We start from the raw sequence: 24,361 nt of genomic DNA on the forward strand, positions 1-24,361 counted from the left end.
TAAATAAACTCACGAAAATCATGTTGAAATCAGTGGGTCCACTTGGTAATCTCACTGTTGTCCTGATGCTCACCATATTTATTTTCGCTCTGGTAGGCAAGCAGGGCTTGGGAGAGTGTTACAAAAAAGCTAATGCCAGCTGTGACAGGACACCCATTTGTGCCCATGCTGCTGACGCCAACGAAACCTGTCAATTACGTTGGCATATGAAAGACTTCTTACATTCCTTCATGATTATATTTCGTATTCTCTGTGGAGAATGGATTGAAACCATGTGGGGCTGTATGCTGGTTGCTGACGATGGGTGGTGTGTTGCCCTGTTCATGTTGGTCCTGGTGATAGGAAACCTAGTGGTAAGTTTCCAAAGATGTTCTCTTTCAGCAAGATATGGGGATCTGCCATTTAAGGGGACTTTTTCAGATACAGAAAACTTATTACACTTGGTTTTCCTGGAAGGTTTAGATGTCCTGTTCCCCCCCCCCTTTGGGAGGAGAACATAGTTAACCTCTTCCACTTCTTTCAACAGGAGGAAAGGTCTTTCTCTGCTAAAAGTACATTGGATACATTGGATTTTCTTAGGACAAAGGAACTTTTTGGAACCTTGTAGGGATATATTTTCTCAGACTTGGAGGCAGTTAGAGCTCTGTGTGTGAGCTTTGAATATTCCTCCCCCCTTCTTTTCCCCCCTCTATTCTCACTTCCTTCATTCCCTCCATGGTTCAGCTGGGACTGGGGATCAGAAGATCCGGTGTCACTCCTGGTCCCCGCCCTCTCCCCCTTGGTATCTTGCAAAGGAGGGTCACTAATACTGAACTCCCAGCCTGCCCTGTTCTGCAGTTCCTTGAAAAAAGCCAGGGCAGCCAACGCAATATTTCACAAGCTTGCTTTTGTAGAGTATGATCACCCTCATTGTTTTCCCAACTTGTCCATTGGATTTTTACTATGACGGTAATCATGAGATGGTTGTATTGGAGAATTCCTTCATAATTAAAAAAACAAAAAGCAAACTTACAGCCCAGTCCTATCCTGTGTAATGCCAGTGGAGGCTGCACTGAATACTGTGTGTGTGTGTGTGTGTGTGTGTGTGTGTGTGTGTGTGTGTGACCAGAAGGCCAAATGGAAGTACATAAAAAAACTTTTTAAATGATCCCTTTTTAGGCCTTGTGGCTGCCTATGGGTCTTCTCAGACCCACACTCACTATGGAGCTGGTGTAACTCCAAGGAGAAGAAAGTGCAAGATGGACTGGGAAAGAGTGGATAGGATCCCGGTACAATTAGCTGCCACCGATATCCACCCCAAACTGTCCCTGCCTTCCCCCACTCCATCCACTACACTCCCCTGCCACCAATGTACTGGAGTCAGCGTAGCCTGGGCTCTGCCACTTTTTGGCAGCAGCTGCAACTGGTCTGGTAGTGGCATGCTTTTCATGCCATCCCTGGGCCTTTTGTCAAGAGATACTGTCATAAAAGGCCCATAGGACTGGGCCATTAATTACTAAACACTGCTGTAGATAAGGCGACTCACAGCACTTCATTTCTTTAGGGGCTTCTTCAGACTGATTGTGTTACTTCCCAAAATGCTCTTTTTTCCCCTTCACTGATTGTTTGATCTTGTTATTTGTCACACAGGTCCTCAACCTCTTTATTGCTCTGCTGCTGAGTTCCTTCAGTAGCAGCGCTTCAGAAACGGAGGCAGCTGAAATAGACCCTGCATTTCAGATGGTTTCTGCTCACCTTTCCAGGGGGTGGCAATTTGTCAAACGTTTCCTACGGGACCTGTGTTGCGATGCAGCCACACAAAGGCTGAAGAGACTAAGCACAAAGGACAAGAAGGTGGCAGTTTCAGCTGAGCTGATGGTGGAGATTCAAGTGAACGGTGTCCCCAATGAAACTTTGAAAAATGTAGGGAAACCACCATTGAACAGGGAACAGGATGATTTTGTGACAAGCTCTACTAAATTTGTCTCTGCCCCCTTTGCTGAAACAGAGTCTTTGGACGATGGAGAAGATAGTCTAGTCACAGAAGTTGATTGCTATAAACAGGTATGAAATTAAGGCCTCATATTTGCAATCGTTTGGGTGCTGTAGGCTTATACCATAGTCTTTCGAGACTGAAGGTTGCCAACCATTTCTTTTAATGATCTGGTATTTCATTTATTAGGGAAATCTGTGAGGAGCTTCATGTGATCTTAATGCTTGGTGACCGCTCATTTAACCAACATGAATTAGAAAAATTCATAGTGAGAAGAGGTTTATCCATTGCTATTTCTAATGATAACATCATTAACAATTTCAGAACTCTGTGTTCTGAAGCAGCATAGCACTGAATAGCAAGTACTGGGAACAAAAAAAACAGGCTAAGTCCAGTCTTGAAAGCAAAATACTGGACTGGCTGATTTCTTGATCTGTACTTCTGTGATTGTTTTTGGCAAAACGCTTCCGTTATAAAAGATATTCACGTAATTCCTGTGGTGAGGAAGTAGTTCCCAAATGCCCCCATTCATTTTGCAATGTTTTATTATGCTGAGTTTTAATTGTAACCTGCTGGATTTAATTCAGTTTCCATTTTTAAAAGAAGGTCTCAGAAAATGAGTAGTCAGCATCAGTGGCATTGCACACTCTGGGCCATTGTAGGATAGACTGACCTAAAGGGGATTGGACAAGTTTCTGGAGGAAAAATCCATTACAGGTTACAAGCCATGAAGTGCATGTGCAGCCTCCTGATTTTAGAAATGGGCTGTCAGATGCAAGGGAGGGCACCAGGATGCAGGTGTCTTGTTATCAGGTGTGCTCCCTGGGGCATTTGGTGGGCCGCTGTGAGATACAGGAAGCTGGACTAGATGGGCCTATGGCCTGATCCAGTGGGGCTGTTCTTATGTTCTTAATGTTTACCTGGGAGTAAGTCCCATTCGATTCAGTGAGACTTACTTCTGAGTACACACGCATAGAATTGTGTTGTAATCACAGATGCTTATGTAACTTGACTTGAATAATATCTATAGCTGTGATAATCACCTCTCCAATTTGAGAGGATGCATCTCATGGTATGGGTGCTAGTCCCTGAAAAGTTATTTCAAAATAAATTTGCTAGTCTTTAAGGTGCTACTAACACAGCTATCCCTGTGAGAACAATAAAAAGGTGTCAAATTTTCTTTCTTTTTCAGAGGCTAGATCTTGATGCCAGCGGTTCAGAGGTCAGCACAGTGGATCAGGCATATCTTGTCTACCATTTACCTGTAAGCAAGAAGAAACCTAAGGACTGTTTTCCTCAAGGTAAAAGTCTGGATTTTGTGGCTCAGAATTTGATATGATCAGTGGTGGCCGATGTTCTTAGCAATTGTATCCCAAGGCAAGTGCACATTATAGGTCAGTTCAGTGCACACTGCAGTACATGTATGCCCCCTCCCCTGTACTGTGGCATGGTTTTGCTTCTAATCTGCTGATCTGGAGAACAAGCAGCAGCACAGCACAACAGAGCTTATGGGGGGAGCACCAGCTAATTCTGTTCCATAGTCCAGAATGTTCATGGGTGGCCAGCTTTGGTATTCTTGGGATCCAGTCTGTTCTCCAATAGAACTAGGTCTGCATATATATTTCACTGCACAAACAGAACCCCTCATGGCTGGTCAGGCTCCACAATAAGTTGGCAGCATTAAGAAGTTCATGAAAGCTCACTCATGAACTCACAAATACAGCACAATCCTAACTTGGCGCTGGAACAGACAGGCCAGCAGGCCTGCGCTGTATCCAGTGCAAGTTTGTTTGTTTGTTTGTTTGTTTGTTTAATTTATGCCCTGCCTTTTTGCCCAATGGGCACACCAGGCGGCTAACAAACAATTTAAAAGTACAACATAAAAAACAATCATTAAAAAACAATTTACAATAATTAAAAAATCTAAAAACAAAACAAACCCCGTGGATTTTCATATAAAAAGCAAGAACGCCAGCCAGCCTGTCAACAATTAAAAGCTTTTTGAAATAAAAAGGTCTTCAGTCCACGCCGAAACATTAGCAACGAGGGAGCAGTTCTCAGTTCTAAGGGGAGGGTATTCCACAGTTCGGGGGCCACCACCGAGAAGGCCCTCTTCCTGGCCGCCGCCCCCTCACATCTCTTAGTGGCGGCACAGTCAAAAGGGCCCCCCAGATGATCTAAGAGCACGGGCCGGATTGTAGGGAAGGAGGCGGTCCCTCAAATACTCCGGACCCGAGCCGTAAAGGGCTTTAAAAGTCAAAACTAGCACCTTGAATTGGGCCCGGAACAGAACCGGCAACCAGTGTAGCCGCCGGAGCAACGGCTCGACAGAGTCAAACTGACAAGTTTGGGGCAAACTGTGGCTCAGCCAGGGGCAAGGGGAAACTTTTTGCCTTACCTCGGGGAGAGCTGCAGTGGCCCCAATGGGTCTACTCAGAACTGCACCACCTGACAAGGTGGTGCAGATCAGAGCAGAACGGAGCAACCAGGAGCCGCTCCACGCTGCCTGGGAATGTGGGCTAGGATCTGGCATAACTGCCGGGTCCTGGCCTCACCTCCTGCTCCCTGCCCACTTGCCCACAGGCCTGCCTGCTGCCCGCCCTCCCCTCACCCCAAAGCACCTCCTCCTCACCTCCTTCCCGCCCTCTGCCTGCCTCCTCCAGACCTCTGTACTGGTTGAGCTCGGCCGGCACGAACCGACCTTCTCATGCCAGCACGGAAGCTGGATTCGGCCTCTGTGGGCTGCTGCACCTCCATGCACCAGCGCGGCTTACTCCCACAGAGGCACAAACCTGCTTTATGGCAAGTTGGCAACCCTCCTGAACCGGCACAAGGGACTTATGCCAGTTTAGGGTGCAGTTAGGATTGCGCCCAAAAAGTATTATGCACACACATGTTCATTTGCACATAGTCGTAAACCTTTTACTATATCTGAATTAATATCTGGTAGGACACTAGAAACCAGATGAAATAGATACTTGTTTTACCTTCCTCACATGGTAGCAGGGCTGGCCCATTCATGAGGCCAACTGAAGTGGTTGCCTTAGGTAGCAGATTGGTGGGGCAAGGCTCATCTGTGTCTGCCTACTTACCTTCTCCTCCTTCTATTCTCTTGAGAGGTAGATTGTGAGAAAAAGAAGTAATGGGGGGGGGGGAGAAGAAAGTGCTAGACCTTCCCCCATTTTTTAACTCAACCCTCCAAAGTTGCTTTCTCTTTTACAAAGAACCAGTCTGACATTGGGGATCCATAACACACACATTTGTGCACAAAGTGTAGTCAGCCCATAATTGTCTGGAAGACTGACTGGGAGGAAGCGACTGATGGGATGGAACAAAATTATATAAACCTAAGAGGAGATTTCAGTGAACAGCTGCAGCAGATCTGCTGAACGGAAAACATCCACCTGCCATTTCCAGCAGCAGGCTGGTGCCATTCCTGGGGGGTCTCATGAGTAAGCACTCAATAAGTGCCAGCAGCCTACAAGAGTCACTTCTCCTTTGTACTCTTGGTGCAAACTGAAAAGCCATAAAGAGCAGCAGCAGAATCTCCGAACAGCAGAAGGACAAAGTCTTTTGCTGGAAAGGGGCTAAATATTTATTTATTTGCAGAATTTATACGCCGCCTTTTCACTCCAGAAAAGAGCACTCAAGGCGGCTCTTCTTCCTTTCCTGCATGTTTTTAGATATTGTTTGTTCTCGATTGCAGCCTTGGTCAGGTTTTTCCCGTGTTGTGTGGTGAACTCTGACACACTTGCAGGCAGCACTTGGTGGAAGTTTAGGAAAACCTGCTACAAGATTATAAAGCACAGCTGGTTCGAAGCTTTCATCATATTCCTGATACTGCTGAGCAGCTTTACTCTTGTGAGTTTCCCAGAAAGAGAATATTGTAATTAAATAACTTGGTGTGTGGCATTGCGGCAAACCTTGTTTTTCTGTTGCTTCTTTGGTTCCTATAATTTGTTTGTTGGGTATAACATTTGTCCACCTTAATATTATTTAATTATTCTTTTGTGCCTATTTAGTTTTATTGATGGAGTAATTATGCAGATGTTATTAGAAAAACAATGATCAGGATCCAAAGAAACAGACAACTAAATATAATTTTACCCTACGCTCCGTGTCGGACTGAAAAGCCAGACATGGAGCTCCTCCAGTCTGCAACAGTAAAATAGCCAGTGCAGAATGGAGGAGGCCGATTGTGGCTCCTGCATCCTTACTTGGGGGAAGGGGACAAAAGCCCTTTCTCCAAGGAGGCCTCTGGCTGCCCCAGCAGTGCCATTAGATGCAGCGGTAGCCATTTTGCTGCTGCTTAACCCAGCAAAGCCACTGGGAATAGGATTAGGCTGGCCATCCATGACAGATAGTTAGATCAAAGATGTCTACATTGTGTCCTACTAGTTGGGTTTTGCTGCACAGTTATGGAAAAGTCCAGATAGACCTTGGGCATGGGATTCAGAAACTAAACCTTTAATGTTGAATGTTGTTCCATTCGAAGCTTGAATCAGTTAGAATCCGTGTGCGCTGAATGAGCGGATTGCATCCATTTTTGTCACAAATTGTAAATATGGTACAGGTGCAACCTATTTATCCACGGATGTTTTATCTTCAGATTTGTGGGCGTGGGGGGAACTGAAAGTCGAACACACCTTTCATCTCAAAACACTGCAAAAAGGCTTCACCTCGCCCAGGCAGGGAAATAGCCCTGGAGCCATGGAAAAGGTTCCCCTTGCAAAGGAACAGTAACACTCCTGGAGCCCCTGAGGCAGCAGAGAGGCTGAAGAGGGGAAGGGGGGGGCAGAAAGCCTCTGTAGCCAGAGTATGTGCAGCAAGGTGGAGCACTCTCACTCACACCACACAGGGGCAGGTGCAGTAGCAACAGAGGGGACTGCTTTAAAAAACCTTGGGAGTGTTTCCCAATTTCCTCCTCTTCAGACTGAGATGATGCAGGCTCTCCATGCTCCAGCCTACACAAACAGAACAGCCCAGCAAGCAAGTCTTCCCAGCAAGCCAAAGCATGAGATTTAGGCTACAATCCAATCCACACTTTCCTGGGAGTAAGCCCCATTGACTAGAATGGGACTTACTTCTGAGTAGCCAAGCATAGAACTGGGCTCTCAGGCTACAATCCAATCCACACTTTCCTGGGAGTAAACCCCATTGACTACAATGGGGCTTACTTCTGAGTAGAAATGAATAGGACTGGGCTTTTAAAAGCTCAGCATCCCACCTGTGAAAGAAGCAGGACAGCTGGCAATGGGGAGTGCTGAGTACGGGAAGGAGCGGAGTGGAGGGGATTGATAACAACTGCCTTAGTTTCCTTCCAGCCCCAAGTGCCAGGCTGCAGGCTGTATTTGCTTAACTCTATGGAATTTAGCGCAACACGTTTTTTCTTAATCGCGACAAGTCACGGAACGGAACTCACGCGTATAAGTAGGCTCCACCTATATTGTATTACAAAATTACATCTAATTTCTGAAATTCTAGACCTTTGAAGACATTCACCTTAAGGACAGAAAAACCATTGGAATACTACTTGAATATGCAGATATATTTTTTTTCTACATATTTTTCCTGGAAATGCTTCTGAAATGGGTGGCTTATGGCTTCAGGAAGTATTTCACCAACTTGTGGTGTTTGCTTGATTTCTTTATTGTATGGGTAAGTACCACATTTAGTATTATTTTTGTATATATTGCTGGAAGGCCGAATTATGCAAGGTGTTTTCTTCTGAAACATCCATATAAAACTGCTCTGGGCCAGGGTATCTTAGGGATTGCCTACCTCCGTACAATCCGGCTCGTCCTCTTAGGTCATCAGAGAAGGTCTTTTTACAAGTGCCGCCGCCTAGGTAGGTATGTGGGGCGGTGGCAAGAAATAGGGCCTTCTCAGTAGTGGCACCAAGACTATGGAATTCCCTTCCCCTTGACTTAAGAACTGCTCCCTCTCTTGAAACTTTTCGACGAGGCCTCAAGACCCTTCTGTTTAGACAAGCCTTCTGAGTTCCTGGCCTTTTTAACATCTCTTAACATTTTTTAACATCTGCTCACAGGCCTGATCCTGTTCTAATTTGCTGCCCTATGCTCTTACCTGATTAGTTTTTATCTGACTACTGTTTTCATGATATGGTATGTTTTTATCTGCTTTTAAATTATGTTTTTAACTTGTTTTAGCCTTGTTTTGTAATCCGCCTTGAGAAAGGCGAGAAAGGGAGAAAGGCAGGGTAAAAATAAAAAAATAAAGTATAATAAAACAATGACAGTGACAGACCATGTGTTTTGCATGCTGAAGATAATAGGTTCAATCCTAGCATCTCCAGCAAGCCTGGAAGAACCCTGTCTGAGAGTCAGTACAGGATAGCTGTAAGCAATGAGTTTAATGGAGGGAGAGAAGGGAGATGAGGGGTGGGTAAGAGAAAACATCTTCGACAAGGCAATGCGTAGGGATTCCAGAGTACAAAGTAACATGAAACGTTTTCTGAAAGAAGAATGTTGGAAAACTATGACTCATAGGAAATGTTTCATAGATGAAAAACCTGTTTTCAATTATCACAGGTCTCCTTTCCTTCTCTGTTGCAAAATTATACATTACAACAAAAATCAATCTGTGACAACAGGAGCTCTGTAAAATCGCTCAGAACTCTGAGGGCCTTGAGACCCCTTCGAGCGTTGTCCAGATTTGAAGGAATAAAGGTACGATGTGCAATTTTTTTCCTCTATCCCTGTGTTTATAATCTCACTGTTCCAGTGAGTAAGCAAAAAAAAAAAAAAAAGCTGCATTTCATTTTTTAAAAAGGTATTACTGTCCTTTGGAGCCAGGTAGGGTTGGAGCAGGGAGCTGTAATTTCTGCCTTACTTTGCTCCCAGCCCCGTGGTGATCATGATCCATTTCCATCAGGGCTCCATTCTCCTTCGTTATGGCTAGCTTTCCGTTCAAAGATTTATCAGCCCTTCTGCCTCTGTTTTTGAGTGAGAGTGCCCAAGTCAGAGCATGAGCTGAGGGAGTCACTGTCAGCTACAGTGTCTGGGCCACCTATGGAGAAGGCAACAACATCACAGTCTCTCCTGTGCTGCATTCAACACCCAATCAAATATCTGTGTCAGAGAGGTAGCTGTTCTGCCATCAGCATTGTAGGCCTTGACTGCAGTCCCACCAATTTCAGCAACACTGGTTTCCTCAGAAGCAATCGCAGTATTTCTGTTTTGTGACCAAATCCTACTGCGCCTTGCACCACTGGAACACCTGTTCTAGTGATGCCACAAAGAGTGACATGCCATAGAGCACAACCTGGCTGCCACCTCAAGACATGAGTGGCTGCACCCATGTGATGGCAGCCACCATGGAAGCCCCAGTGCTGGTAAGTTGGTGTGGGAGTGGGCGGGGGGAAAGGAAGGGTGGAACGGGACAGGGTGAGGAAGAGGGTGGACCAAGGCCTGGAAGGGGACGGTATCAGTGGCAACAGTGTGGCCAATATCCCATCCCCCTTCTTGGCCTCGATTCGCCTTCCTGGGGTCCACTTGAACTTCTGTCAGCAAAATTGCTGGCGCAGATCCAAATAGACCCAATAGGGCAGCAAGGGCTTACACTGGAGCAAGGGATGTTCCCTTACCTCAAGAAGGCCTTCACAACTTGAAATTCCTCCATGGGGTGCAGCATGTGCCACATTGGTGGGTTAGGTAGGATTGAGCTATTAAATTGAAATAGTGACTTGTTCGAGGTTGGCCGCCAAGTTGGATTTGAATCCACGTTCCCATAAGTAAAATACAACTCCCAAGTTCAGCAGTTTATTCTGGTAATTATTTGCAAAATTTGGTCCATACCCATTCACTTGATTGCTTATGTTGATCAAATTCCTTGCCTGTGTAAGCTGATTGTTCTGTTAATGTATCATGTACATTGAAATGCTGACCTTGTTTGTCTTTTATTTACTTAAGGTGGCAGTGAATGCCCTTGCAGGTGCTGCCCCTTCCATTGGGAATGTCCTGCTTGTCTGCATTGTTTTCTGGCTTCCATTTAACATCCTGGGCGTTCAACTATTTGGAGGAAAACTTGGAAACATGGGTGAAGCTGCAAATCAGAGTGGAAAGAATTGCTCATGGAAAGCAAACAGTGTCAACTTTGATAATGTTGGAATTGGGTATTTAGCTCTCCTCCAGGTGGTACGTTCAATGAAGCAGCAATATTGGGAGGGCAGGAAAACAACCTTGGGAAGGGCAGTTTGTCCAACTAAAATGTTTTTTATTATAAGATCATCGGAAGACCCAGCTGGATCAGGCCAAAATCATCCTGTTTCCCACAGTGACGCACCAGCTGCTGCTGGGAGCCCCACAAGTAAGAGAGAAGGCCTACTTCTCTCCTGCTGTTACTTCCTGGTGACTGGTTATCAGAAGCATTCTGCCACCCTCGTGGCTGTCCCTGTTGTTTTCTGTTTGGCCACAGCAGAATCCAGAGGCAAAAGTAGGAAGTTAAATTCTAATGCAGTGCAAAGGATCCCCCCTCCCCCCATTTTGGGGAAAAAGTAGCAATAATTTTAAAGCCCTCTACCGCTCGGGTCCAGGGTATTTGAGGGATCGCCTCCTTTCATACAATCCAACCAGTCCTCTCAGGTCATCAGAGGGTGCCTTTCTGACTGTGCCACCACTAGCGGAGGTGAGGGGGATGGCGGCAAGAAATGGGGCCTTCTCGGTGGTGGCTCCCCATTTGTGGAACTCCATCCCCCTGGAATTGAGAACTGCTCCCTCTTTAGAGTCCTTTCAGTGGGGGCTTAAGACCTTTTTATTTAGGGAGGCCTTTTACACTGACACCTGGGGGCATGGCACTTTTAAAATGGATTTTAATTTGGGATCCAGGTTTTATTGTGTCTTATTGTTTTTAATGTCTTTTATATACGTATATTTTATATTTTTAATTTTCTTAATTGTGAGCCACCTTGAGTGTTCTTAAATGAATAGAAAGGCGGGATGTAAATCTCTAAAATAAAATAAATAATGTAGGCCAGTGGTTCCCAAACTGTGAGCTGTGGCTCCCGAGGAAGCCATGGAAACCAGCCAGGGAAGCTGCAGAATTCTTGTGACATACCTGCCACCCTATATAATGTATAGAATTGTAGCCCAGTAGAACAAGAGAGCAGCCAGTAGAAAAAATTTGGGAACCGCTGATGTAGGCACTTGGTAGGTGAGCACTGGGTGGAAATATTCTTCCCCTCTGTAATGATCTTTGTTTACACTTCAGACAGACAAACCGAGAACAATCAGAGCAGTGGTGCCCAAACTCACTGGGGCTGTGGCACCCTTCTTACTCACAGGGATGCTATGTGTGGCATCACATGACTTCCTTTTCCAAGCTCACCGGCCAACATCATGTGAGATATCACAAGGATAGCATGAGATCTTGCAAGGATAGTACAACATCTCATGAGGATAGTGTGAGAACTTGTGAGGATAGTGTGCATCTCCACCTTGTTGCACCTTGTAAAAGAAGATGCTGTGAGGCGGCCTTGTGAGTGTGCCGCAGAGCACAGTTTGGGGGGAAACCCTTGACTTACGGAACAATTTTATAACTTGGTTTGCTTCTTATATTTTTAACAGGCAACATTTAAAGGTTGGATGGATATTATGTACGCTGCAGTGGACGCCCCTGACAATGTAAGCCATGAACATGAAATTATTGTGTTTCTCAGGCATTCACAATTCTGCTCACCAGTGATGTAGCTAGAGGGGGTGCAAAGCACTCAGTTTTTCAGGGAGGCTCACCATAGCATACAAGCAGCCCCTCCCCTTTGGAGCCATTCCTGGTTCCTGGAGCAAAACAGAGGAAAATGCAGGGAGGCAAATGCCTCCATTTTGCTCCCACCACCTGGAATGGCTCCAAAGGGAGGGGGAAGGGCCACTTGCATGTTGAGGTGCAAAACTTAGTGCTTTGCATCCTCTCCAGCTACATCACTGCTGCTCACCATGGAAAAGGTGTGGTGAGCTCCTCCTGCCTCAAGGCAGCTGAATTTGCAGAGCTTCAACTCCATGAACTCCTTTTTTGCAAAGCCAATTTAAGTATTTTGCTCCTTGACCGTTTATCTGACCCTGACGAGATGAACCACTATATGTCCTGTGGAGAAAAGCAGTTCTGGCCACAAAGAAGAGCATTGCTGTTGCCAGGCTTACTTCTGGCAAGGAAGGCCAGCATCCCAGACAGGAACATCTACAAAATAGTGGGCAGAGTCACGCTTGAGATAAGTGGCGAGGTCTCTCCCACAAACGAGGCTGGCATTCCCTTTCTGCCCCCAACAGTTGATAGTAAGACTGTCAGACAGCTAAAATGGGTGCCAGTCAAGGATTCGGAATCTCAGTTAATTGGCTCTGGAATTAAGCACAACACTAATAGGTGGAAATAATCTCCTCACATTTTAAGAATAAGATTTAAAGAGCAGAACCATTCCATGTTCTGCAGAGCTAAACTGCTGCCCCTGCTATGTCCTCCCCATGGCCTTCCAAAAACCCCTGGAGATAAAACTGCCCCCCTCCCCAGCAGGAGGGCTAGGAGATGACTAGGAGATTCACTGATGACTGAAATAAACCGTGACTGGTTTATTTCAGTGCCTTCAACTATCAGTTCAGCAGCTCTGCATCCAGTGTACAACACTGAGTGCATCAAGCAAACCTTTACATATTTCGGACGCCAATATTCTGTGCTTGCCCCCAGAATAGTTATTTATATCGCTTCCATTGGTGCTTTTAAACAAATCACATGTTATGGGAATTAAATCCTTAACTGTCAGTCTAACAAGTAATGTAAATATAGTACAATTAAGTTCCATTTAACAGTGTGTGTCCTTTTTTCTGCTTTCTTTCAGAATGAAACGTGCCCTTGTTTTGAAAACCATGTATATGCATACATTTATTTTGTGTTCTTTATCATCTTTGGGTCTTTTTTCATGATGAACCTCTTCATTGGAGTGGTTATTGACAACTTCAACCGACAAAGAAAGAAGATAAGTCCTCTGCACAGCGTGAAGCACCTTCATGCCATGGAGCTTGTACACTGCCTGGATTTGGGTTGTGCAAACTCCAAGACTGTTCAGACTGTACTGGGTTGCAGTTGGTAATGTCCAAAGGGGCTGAGAGAAAGAAATCTTGCCATCCCTACTTTTGGGAAGTGAGAACACAGAAAAACCTGTTGCAGTTCCTGCTCTGTGACAATTTTGGCATCCTACATTTCTGGTGTCATGTGAATTAGAACTGATATTTTATAGGCTGTCCATTCCCAACTCCCAAAGTGTTACCTGTTCCTAGTGGTGTAGCTAGAGGGGGTGCAAACCAAGTTTTGCAGGGCGCCTCACCTCAGCATGCAAGCTGCTCCTTCCCCTCTCCTTCATAACCATTCTGGGAGCAAAACAAAGGTGTACACAGGCACCCTGCAAAACTTAGTGCTTTGCATCCCCTCTAGCTACACAACTGCCTGTTCCCAACTCTCAGCAGTATTACCTGTTGAATTCCCCTTTCTGCCAGGAAGTTCATACTTAATTGATTTCCCATAGATCAGTTATTCCACCTTGAGCATGAGGTTAATATCATCTAGCGGCAAGGCATATTTTAAATTTAATACCAATATTTAATGTCCTTATACCTAGGTGGAGAACACATTTTTTTGTCAGATGAGCAGAAGAAATATTACAATGCACTAAAAAAGCTTGGTTCCAAGAAGCCACACAAACCTATTCCGCCTCCAAAGGTAGGACCATCACAGACTGAAATGCCTGGATTATGCCTAGATGATGGTGGTTGTTGTTGCTGCTGCTAGAATAAACCATAGACTGGGGAACCTTTCAAAAATGAGAGTAAAACTAATTATCCAATGTTCCAACACCATTGCAGCCCCGGGGAAAGGGAACAAATGTTACCTTGAGGAGACATCAGGGAGGCTTTCCCTTCAAGAAAACTAATTTCTAACCCTAAATACTGTGATCAAGCACAACACCATCTCTTTACACCCTCTTAAAAGTAACTTATCTTGTTCCTCCAGCGAAAGCCTGATTCAACCAACACTCTCTTCCCTTTTTCATTCCCAGTAATTTCTTGTGCCTTAGAGCAGTGTTTCTCAAACTGTAGGTCAGGACCCACTAGGTGGGTCACAAGCCAATTTCAGGTGGGTCCCCATTCATTTCATTATTTTGTTTTTGATATAATAGACATGATGCTACCATGGTTTGTGACTGCATTTGGGGAAATATTACAGATGTGTACTTTGAACAGGCTACTATGTATATGCTTTTAACAGTGATAGTCAATGGGACTTACTCCTGGGTAAGTGTGGGTAGGATTACAGCCTAGGATTGTTAAAAATTGTCCTGCTTAATGATGTCACTTCTGGTCATGACATCACTTCCTGTGGGTCCTGACAGATTCTCATTCTAAAAAGTGGGTCCTGTTGCTAAAAGTGTGAGAACCACTGCTTTAGAGGAATTAGGGAGATAAGTAGGTAAGAAATATAAAAATGTTACTGTCTTTCTTCAAGGCTTTAGAGTTCCCCAATGACACCAGTACTTCTTCTTTTCATCCTTCATCATAGAACAAGTTCCAAGGATTTTTTTTTGACATTGTGACCAAGCAAGCTTTTGATCTTTTCATTATAAGCCTCATTTTCTTAAATATGGTGGTCATGGCTGTGGAATATGAAGGCCAAGAACGGGCAACTGAGCAGCTTGTAGAGAAGATAAATGTAGTATTTGTTGCCATCTTTACTGGAGAGTCCCTCATGAAAATGTTGGCTCTGAGGATGTATTTCTTCAAAGACTACTGGAACGTATTCGATTTGATAATCGTTATTTTTTCAATATTGAGTAAGTAAAAAAAATTGCGTTATTTTTTTGCCCACACTAAGCAGATGCAAGGTGAGGCTGGGCCTTGCATACCTAAAATGCGTCCTTTTATCCTGTACTCAGGGTGTCTGGGAATCTGTGGGTTTGTAGTATTGCCCTGGAGTGCAGGATAGAACCTGAAAGGGCAACCTTGTGCTTGTGACCCTCATCCCTTGCTGAGTTGACCCCAGTATGTATAAGAAAGTATTCAAAGCAGGGATGTGCAGGGGGCGGGGAGGCAGATGAGGCACTTTGCACGTGGATTGTGAGCTCTTTTTGAAGGACTCCGGCGGGGAGGCACTGCCTCACCTGCCTCCCCACCCACTGCACATCCCTGATTCAAAGGTGGATATTGCCACCAGACCGGCCTCTCATCCAGAGATGGGGCCATAGCAGCTGGAAAGGGTGATGCTATATCTGGGAGTGGAGGAAGGGGGGCAGGGCCAGTAAGGGAGAGACACACACACTGGTGTTGTCCAATTTAGAGCATAAAAAGCCTGCCACAGTTCTGCTCCCCGTACTACGCCCAGATTTATTGGTCTTATATTCTTGGAAGTATAGAATAAAAAGGGAACAATTGGAGAGAGGTTCTAGTCCAGTGATTTTCACCTTTTATGCCGCAGAAAGAACCCCAAGTGTGAGTTTTGAGCAGCACAACAGTTGAAAATTGCTGAAAATCTCTTCTCGTTACTGTGGCTCTTCATTACTAGTTGCCCTAGAAACAGAGCCACAGAACCTGTAAGAGTCTCTCGGAAGCAGTGGCGTCGCTAGGGGACTGTGGAGGGTCAGGCTGCACCTGGCAACTTGCAAGGGGAGGGAGGTGACACCACCACTCACCAAAATTTTTTAAATCTTGGAATTTTCAAATAATACCATCGTGTTATATATCAATCAACGTGCGATTTCATGCGGAATGCAATGAAACAGACCGTGTTGAAAATCTCTTTCAAAAGTTACAGCCAAAATACCAGCAGGGTGGGGCGATGGTACATCACCATGCCCACAACTTGGGGCATTGCCCCACCCACTGCATGGGAGGTAGTATGTCATAGGGGTGACATGCTGGCCTTTCGCACCAGGTGATGCAAACCCTAGTGACGCCACTGCCTGGAAGGAGAAAGTGACATCACAAGAGTCAATGACTATAGAGATTTTCCCAGAGGTCAGTGTGCCATGAAGAAGTAAAACATTGAAAATTGCTGTTCTAGTCCATCTCTTGTCTCCCGCTTGCTACTGCTGCATCCCCACCAATTATAATGATAGATTTAGAGCCCAATCCTATGCATGTCTACCCAGAAGTAAACCACATTAGAGTCAATGGGAAAGAGTGCATAGGATTGGGCTGTTAAATATTTAAGCTCTTGTAGCATGAACTGAAATTTAAATTGCTTTGTTGATGGCTTTTTAAAAAACAGCTTCTGCAGTTGAAGAACTTCCATTTAATATTTCTCCTCCGATCCTGAGAATCATTCGGGTGGTCCGGATTAGCCGACTGTTGCGAGTCGTAAGAGGGACCAGGGGGCTGCGGACCCTCCTTTTTGCGCTGCTGATGTCCCTTCCTGCTCTTGCCAACATTGGACTCCTCCTTTTTCTGATCATGTTTATTTATGCTATTTTTGGTATGAGTAATTTTGCCTGTGCCAGGTGGCAGGGAGGGATCGACAACCTTTTCAACTTCCAGACTTTTGGCAGCAGCATGCTTTGTCTCTTTCAAATAACGACATCTGCTGGCTGGGCTGAGCTTCTCAGCCCTATGCTGAACAGTACGGATGGTCCTTGCGCTGGCAATTTAGACATAAACACAACACTAAACGGTCCCTGTGTAAACCGAAGCATGGCGATTGCATATTTTGTAAGCTACATCATTATATCTTTCCTGGTTGTGGTCAACATGTATATTGCTGTCATCATTGAGAACTTCAATGTTGCCAATGAAGAAAGCACGGAACCTCTATGCGATGACGACTTTGAAATTTTTTATGACGTTTGGGAAAAGTTTGATCCTCAAGCAACCCAGTTTATTGCTTTCTCCGCACTTCCGGACTTTGCCGACGCTCTGGCAGAACCTTTACGTATCCCCAAACCAAACAAACAGCAGCTGTTGGCTATGGACCTTCCCATGGTCAATGGTAATAAAATCCACTGCTTGGATATTTTGTTTGCTTTTACCAAAAGGGTGCTGGGAGAGTCTGGGGAAATGGACTATCTTGAATCCCAAATAGAGGAAAAGTATCCAGCAGAGATCGCCTTTGAACCCATTGTGACAACTCCCAGGAGGAAGCAATGTGAATCTGCCATCATTATCCAGAGGGCTTTCAGGATGCATCTGCTTCAGCGGGCAATCCGGGAAGCCTGCCTTGAATCTGGTGGGAGTAACCCCTTGGAAAACATTCCTGAGGAGGAAAGTGTCTCTGCATTCAAGCTGAATGGCCATGAAGACAGCCAGTCAGGAAGATCTCCAAGCCCCTCGTCTCTATGCATCCCTCCATCTTACAGTAACATCACAGGCTCCATTGGTGACATTCCTCTGGTGACGATCACATACAGTGGTAGTGACACCAAATGACTCCCTGTTCGCTGTTTCTCTCGGCCTAGTATATATTTCCAAGGAATGTAATAATGCAACTGTACTTTTGTCGTTACAGCCACTTTTCTTAAAGTGGTGCAGCTCTTTCACTGTTGAGTAGCGTGTCCTCTGAAAACTACTTTGCTGTATAAAGATGGCCACTTGAAGGCCATGAATAATAGTTAAAGGAAGGGAAAGGCTTGTAGGTTTTCTGCTCAGCTTTATGAATGGAATAGTTTTTAGCATGCTGTTTTGGGCATTCTATATTTATTCATGCTGAAAGGGGATACCAAAGCAGGAGTTAGGAGTGACAGTTGAGGGCTGTCCTCATCAGAAAGCAAGAACCATTAACGTCTCTGAATTCCACCTGTTTAACCCTAATTCAAAATTATCTTCTGGAGCTAGGGAGAGAGCCTGGCAGCCCAGAAATGTCTAACTCTGAGGATAGCTCCTGAGGATGTGGACAGGATCCTTTGGAGTGTGAGGCCATCCACCTGCCTGCTGGATCCATGCCCAGCATTGTTGGTTAGATCTGCCCGGGAGGGACTGGCCGGGTGGACAGAGAGGGTAGTAAATTCATCTTTGAGGGAGGGGGTGATGCCTCTGGCATTAAAGCAAGCAGTGGTTCACCACCTCCTGAAAAAGCCCTCTCTGGACCCCTCTATATTGGATAATTATCGGCCAGTCTCAAACCTCCCATTTCTGGGCAAAGTGTTTGAGCGGGTGGTGGCTTCTCAGCTCCAGAGGATCCTGGATGAAGCAGATTATCTGGATCCTTTTCAATCTGGCTTCAGGCCTAGCTTCGGGACAGAGACGGCTTTGGTCGCCTTGGTGGATGACCTACGCCGAGGGCTCGATGGAGGGAGCGCATCCTTGCTAGTCCTTTTGGACCTCTGTCCTATCCTAATTTTCGAATCCTGCTGACTATGCCAGTTTGTCCCGCCAAATATCTCGACTCCCTCCTAATGCCTGCTTTTTGGCTAACTAAAACCCTCTTTATCTCTAGAACAACTGCTGTGGTGTGCAAAGGAATGAACACAGAACTCCTTATCGATAGCAACTACCCAAATTTATTGCTGTGAACACAGACACCCCCTGCAAGTCCTCTTGTCCAGAGGCTTTCCCTCCCCAAAACTCCACTTAACTCAGTGGGTAAAGGTCTGAAGCTTCCAATTCAAGTCCAATCCGGTCTCCAAAGCACAGTCCAGTCTTCCCAGTCTTCTGTGTCCTCCAGCAGAGTCCTGGCAGTCCCCCTCTCCTGTAGGTCTGGGTCAGGTAGCCCTCTTGGTCTGGTTCCCTCCAGGTTAGGTAGCATCTCCCTCTCAGTCAGGGTCTGGGTCAGCGTCTGGCTGGGTCAGCGTCCCGCTTCTTTAGTCCTTCTGAAGCTGCTTTTTATCCTTTGTATCCCATTAAGAGCAAATGCAGCTCAGCTGTGAGCTACCTCCTTAGCCCATTCAAAGCCCCATCAAGGTCAAATGAAGCTCAGGTGTCCAACCAGGTCTCCATTGGCCTTGATTGATTACAGCTGTGGAGCCAGCCCTGCCCTTCCCAGAGCTGTCAACCAGCTGTCAAAACATGGAATCGCTGTCAACACCACAGCATCCACCTGATGATCTTCTGATCTTCCATTACAACCTCTCAGCGGCTTTCGACACCATCGACCATGGTGTCCTTCTGGGACGGTTGACCGAGGTGGGGATCGGGGACGCTGTTTTGCAGTGGTTCTGGTCCTTCTTGGCCGACAGATCCCAGATGTGGGGTCCTGTACTATACCCCATTTTTAACATCTACATGAAACCTCTGGGAGAGGTCATCCAGAGATTTGGAGTTGGGTGCCATCAGTATGCAGATGACACCCAACTCTATCTCTCCTTTTCACCTGACTCCAGGGTGGCTGTCTCTGTCCTGGATAATTGCCTGGAGGCAGTTGGGATCTGGATGAGGGCAAACAAGCTGAGATTAAATCCGGACAAGACAGAGGTCCTCCTGGTGCAGAAATCCAAGATGCTGGTGCTGGACTATTGCCCTGCTCTGAATGGGGTTGCACTCCCCCTGAAAGAACAGGTTCGCAGCTTGGGGGTTCTCCTGGACTCGCAGCTCCTCCTGGATGTCCAGGTGTCGGCTGTGGCCAGGAGTGCCTTTGCCCAGCTTCGGCTGGTGCGCCAGCTGCAGCCGTACCTGTCTCGGGTGGATCTGTCCACGGTGGTCCATGCCATAGTGACATCAAGATTAGATTATTGTAACGTGCTCTACGTGGGGCTGCCCCTGAAGACGGTCCGGAAGCTACAGCTAGTGCAGAATGCGGTGGCTTGGGTAGTTGCTGGGGGTTGGCGGTTTGACTCTGTCACACCGATACTCCGGCAACTGCACTGTCTGCTCATTCGTTTCCGGGCTGAATTCAAGGTGCTGGTTATGACCTTTAAAGCCCTAAACGGCTTGGGACCAGCGTATTTGAGAGACTGCCTTCTTCCGTATAGTCCAGTCCGTTCTCTGAGGTCATCAGAAGGGGTCCTGTTGGTTGTGCCATCATTGAGAGTGGTGAAGGGAATGGCGGGCAGAAACAGGGCCTTTTTGGTGGTGGCACCTGCACTATGGAATTCCCTCCCCTTTGAATTGAGAGCAGCTTCCTCATTATTACCGTTCTGGCGGGGCCTGAAGTCTTCTTTATTCAGGAAAGCCTTCGAGGCGCTATAAGGGCTGTTTTTATAACTTTATATATTATGTCTTTTACTGTGTGCTTTTAATCTGCTGCTATATATTTTATCTTGTTTTAATTGTTTTTAAGTGTTTTGTATTTTTAATGTTTCTTTGTATCCTTGTTTGTTTGTATTTTAACTTGATTGTTAGCCTCCTTGGGTGCCCTTCAGGGAGAAAGGCGGGGTACAAATCTAATAAATAAATAAATGGGGCTTCAGTTGGTATCACCTGGGAACAAGAAATGGTGCAAATCTGCTCCTGTGCAGTTGAGAATAAAATGAAGGTGGTCTGTGACCAGGTCCATGGTCTTTTAGTTGCCCACAGTAGGTAGCAAACCTGGCCTGGCAGTTCTTGTAGGGATCAGGGAGTATGCTATCACCTGAACCACTTTGGCTTGCAGGCTGGTGGTGCCTGAATCATCAGACATCCCTCCAGTCCCTGAGAACTGCTGTGTGTTCAGGTTCAAGTTCTGACATTGACTTTTGAAGGGGTGTCCGTAGGCTTGATGGAGCACAGTCTGATTAGGAGAAGAGTGGCTCCCTCTGAACCCGAACTTGCTTTTACAAAATAAGAGGCAAGGCTGCTCCTTATGTAACATACAGTGCAATCCAGTCTTGCACTGGAACAAGCAGGCCAGGAGGCCTGCACTGTATCCAGCACAAGATTGGGGCCTGAAGTGGCTCAGCTGGAGGCAAGGGGAACCTCTTCCCCTTACCACCAAGTAAGCCACCACAGCCTCGGTGGGTGTCCTCAGACTTGCACAACCTCTGGAGGTGGCGTAAGCCCAGCACTGTTTGGGGAACAGGGTTGGGATCTGCCATAACAGCTGAGTCCCAGCCCTACCTCTCACTCCCCTCCCGCCCCTGGACCATCCTCCCTCCCCCCGCCCCAGAATGTCTCCAACGAGCTCGGACGACGCAACCCTCCCTCCCCAAGTCAATGTGGAGGCGCGCGTCTCTGCAGCGGCCCAGTCGACTCTCGAGGAGGTGCAAACATGCTTTATGGCACGTTTGCAACCCTTCTGGGCTGGTGCAAGAGACTTGCACCGGCCCAAGGCGCAGTCAGGATTGTGCCAACAGACTTTTAAAATGAGCAGCTTTGGAAGTAAACTTTACACAGTGTGCCAGTTATGTTGTGTAGGTGTAAATATTATAACCCTTGTAAAAGAATATAATCGTTGTGTATCTTTTCCTATAGCAGCCAAACTGCATATAATCATTGTGTATCTTCTCCTATAGCAGCCAAACTGCATGTTGTAAGATGTTATTGATCCATAAATTATAGTGCTTCAACAAAAATAAATTGATTTTCAGATTTGCTTGTACTCAGTGAAGGCTACGAGTGCTGTTGAGGTCTTCTCTTTAGATCCCTAACCATAAAGTAATTATACATAAAGCACAACCTGTTAGTTGAGGGCAGCCTGCATTGGCAGGGCAATGGACTTGATGATCTTGTAGGACCCTTCCAACTCTAGGATTCCTTTAGGTGGCAGCATCTTCTAAAGCATGAAGCATTGTGCCCTGTCATGCAGTGTCCAGCATACACCATGGTTTGTCAACTGCAGATATGATGAACTGTCCAAGACTTCATTATTGTGATAACCTGTGAACTGGCTTCTCCACTAATATCACTAGACGCCTCCATACTTATTTGCTAATACTGGAAAATCCAAAAGAGGAAGATTCTCTCGCTCCCACTCTAAAGTTTATATTAATATAAAACGTATATTAATATAATATATAAATATAAGTTATATATTTATGTACTGTATTCATAAACAGATAAAAACTAATAGTACACAAATGCACGAAATCAATAAACAATACAATAGAACAAGACACACTACAATTAAAAACGCAAATATATATTCCTACATAAAATAGCACCTCTAAAACCAATATAAACAAAAATTCCTATCTTCCTCCTTGGTGCTCTCGTGTGTGTGTGTCTGAGAGAGAGAGAGAGAGCATTCTCTAGATCTAGAGTGTAAGCAAAGAAACTGCCCTGTAAATAATTGAAATCTTCAAAGATGTGTTTCGGAGAAGGAGGAAACCTGCGAACAAGGGCATGCATTTCATATTCAAAAGCCACTTAGCCTTCATAATGCTCTGCAAGAAGTCAAATCAACGACTTTATGTTATGATGACACATTAGGTACTTATGCATGTTTGATCAAAAGCATTTGTAGCTGCAGGCCTTTTAAGAAATAAAATGTACAGTACAGTACATGGTTAATGAAATACAACAGGTATATGTAACAGACCTTCTAAGAAATAAAATGTACAGTACATGGTTAATGAAACATAACAGGAAAATTTACCGTAATTATTACTGCTAGGTAGTAGGGCACAGATTATTCATTGCAAATGTCGCTTTCCTGCCCCGGTTGAATGTGACAATTACTGATGACATTTTGATAGCTTTTTTCCCTGTGTGCTTTTCAGTTTCACTTAACTGAAAACTCTGCCAACTCTAGAGCCACTGAGAGGAATTTATCAGGGGGTACAAAATTGGGCCTCTCCTCTCCTCCCTTGAAATGTGAATTTTGTTCCTCAGCCTCTTTTTATGGCCCCATTTGGCTCCCTGGCTCTCTTTTTGACCCTGGGCCCAAGTACAAAGTACTCCCTGCATCCCCCGCTCAGAGGCCCTGGCCAACCTTGTGTGCCTTTCAGATATGGAGATAAATACCATTGTTTTAAGACTCCAATTCTAGGTCTACTTACTCATAAGCAAGCTCTGTTCAATGCACTAGCAAGTGGGCATGTGTCCTTGCTACAAGCAAGCTAACTGGAAATTGTGTAACTGTTCAACTAACTGGAAATTGTGTAGCCCAAGTGCTAGGACTATTGCTAAGTGAAGATTGTAGGGTCTCCTTTAAGGGGCTCAGGGGGTTGGTGAGAACCAAGTCCTGAGCATCTGCTTTACCACCAGGCTGTGGGCAGTGAGACTCACATCATCTGTGATCACAAGTCACGATTTCTTCCAGGATTACCCAGGAGATGGAATGGGAGGTGTATAACATGTTAACAACTGTTAGCGTTGTGCAAAAATCTCACCAAGTTTGTCTTCTGCAGCAAAAAGTAACAGTGCACAAAGCTTTCTGCAAAACAGTGCTGCTCCTCTAGAAAGAAGCATGGCCAGTCATGGTGTAAATGCCATCTGTCCTCCCTTGACAACGCACATGCCCAGCTATGCATTGCCTCCTCTGAAAGGGCAATTTCTTTTGCAAGCAGGCGAACATTTTTATAGGTACTTAAGTGCCCCTGAAAGGCTACTGAAATGGGGGAAGGGTCCTTTCTACAGCGAGTAGAGTATTTTATAAAGAACTCATGTAAAAATGGAGGAGTTTAGTTTTGTAAGAGAAGGAAGGCATGCACTCACACTTTGGCTTAGCCAATGATTCCCAAACATTTTAATTGGCGGTTCCCTTGACCAACCAGGTCATTGGCTGCGGCTCCCCATTAGATTGTATGATTTAATGCCCATTAGGGCTACAATCCTATATATCAGCATTTCTCATTGCTGCTCGCCTGATGTACCATTTGCCACCACACTGTCCTCTGAGGTACCACTAGAAGCAACTGGCGATGACATCACTGCCAGTTACTTCCAGATTTGGAGACTGTGATGGTGATGGGAGCTTCCAAGGTCAGTAACAGCTCAGGGCGGGGAGGAGGGCAGGCGAACTTTTTCTTGCGCTCGAAAACTGCGCACTAGAGCTCTGCCCACTGGCTCGAGCTTCCTATCACTGTTGGCGGTGGGTGTTGTGCATACCACCCAACATCACCAGGCGTACCTCCGGTGGTACACATACCAATGGTTGAGAACCCCTGCTATACATTGTATAGGGCAGTGGGTTTCTCATGAGGATTCTGCAGCTCCCCTGGCTTGATTCTATGGCTCCTTGAGCAGCCACGGCTCACTGTTTGGGAACCACCAGTTTAGCGGGAATGGGTTTCCCTGTGACCACTCTCAGACCCAGCCCCATCCTTTGTAGCTCCTGGGTTTGCTGCAGAGATGAGTTGTCAGAGCTCTTCCTGCATGAGACTTTCCACTCATCTGTTAAGATCTTCCAGGAGAGCTTTGCTCCAAAAGCCCACATTTTCAAAGAGGCCAAACTAGTGCTGGAAGGGACAGGACCTTTTCTTGTAGGGCTGGAAAGCACTGACATAAGGGGTTAGGATTGCGCCCTCAGAGAGGAAGTGTAAATCTGTTCTCCTAGGTGGTGTTTTAAATGTTTTCTATAGACTTGTTGTTTGAAATCATGTCATTGCAATAG

General features: G+C 45.7%; 1 protein-coding gene across 1 annotated transcript in view; it reads left to right on the forward strand.

Annotated features, from left to right (window-relative positions):
* The window catches only part of LOC136651264 (sodium channel protein type 5 subunit alpha-like), a 38,341-nt gene extending 20,956 nt beyond the window's left edge, over window positions 1-17,385 (forward strand). The window contains exons 8-18 of the mRNA XM_066627497.1: window positions 1,630-2,043; window positions 3,165-3,273; window positions 5,679-5,833; window positions 7,457-7,630; window positions 8,524-8,661; window positions 9,904-10,128; window positions 11,557-11,613; window positions 12,816-12,957; window positions 13,593-13,693; window positions 14,531-14,801; window positions 16,235-17,385. Coding sequence (XP_066483594.1) covers window positions 1,630-2,043; window positions 3,165-3,273; window positions 5,679-5,833; window positions 7,457-7,630; window positions 8,524-8,661; window positions 9,904-10,128; window positions 11,557-11,613; window positions 12,816-12,957; window positions 13,593-13,693; window positions 14,531-14,801; window positions 16,235-17,385 — 2,937 coding nt within the window. The remainder of the gene's footprint in view (window positions 1-1,629; window positions 2,044-3,164; window positions 3,274-5,678; window positions 5,834-7,456; window positions 7,631-8,523; window positions 8,662-9,903; window positions 10,129-11,556; window positions 11,614-12,815; window positions 12,958-13,592; window positions 13,694-14,530; window positions 14,802-16,234) is intronic.
* The last annotated feature ends 6,976 nt before the right edge of the window (window positions 17,386-24,361 follow it).

The sequence above is a fragment of the Tiliqua scincoides genome, chromosome 5 (assembly GCF_035046505.1).
Source record: "Tiliqua scincoides isolate rTilSci1 chromosome 5, rTilSci1.hap2, whole genome shotgun sequence".
NCBI classification, from domain to species: domain Eukaryota; kingdom Metazoa; phylum Chordata; class Lepidosauria; order Squamata; family Scincidae; genus Tiliqua; species Tiliqua scincoides.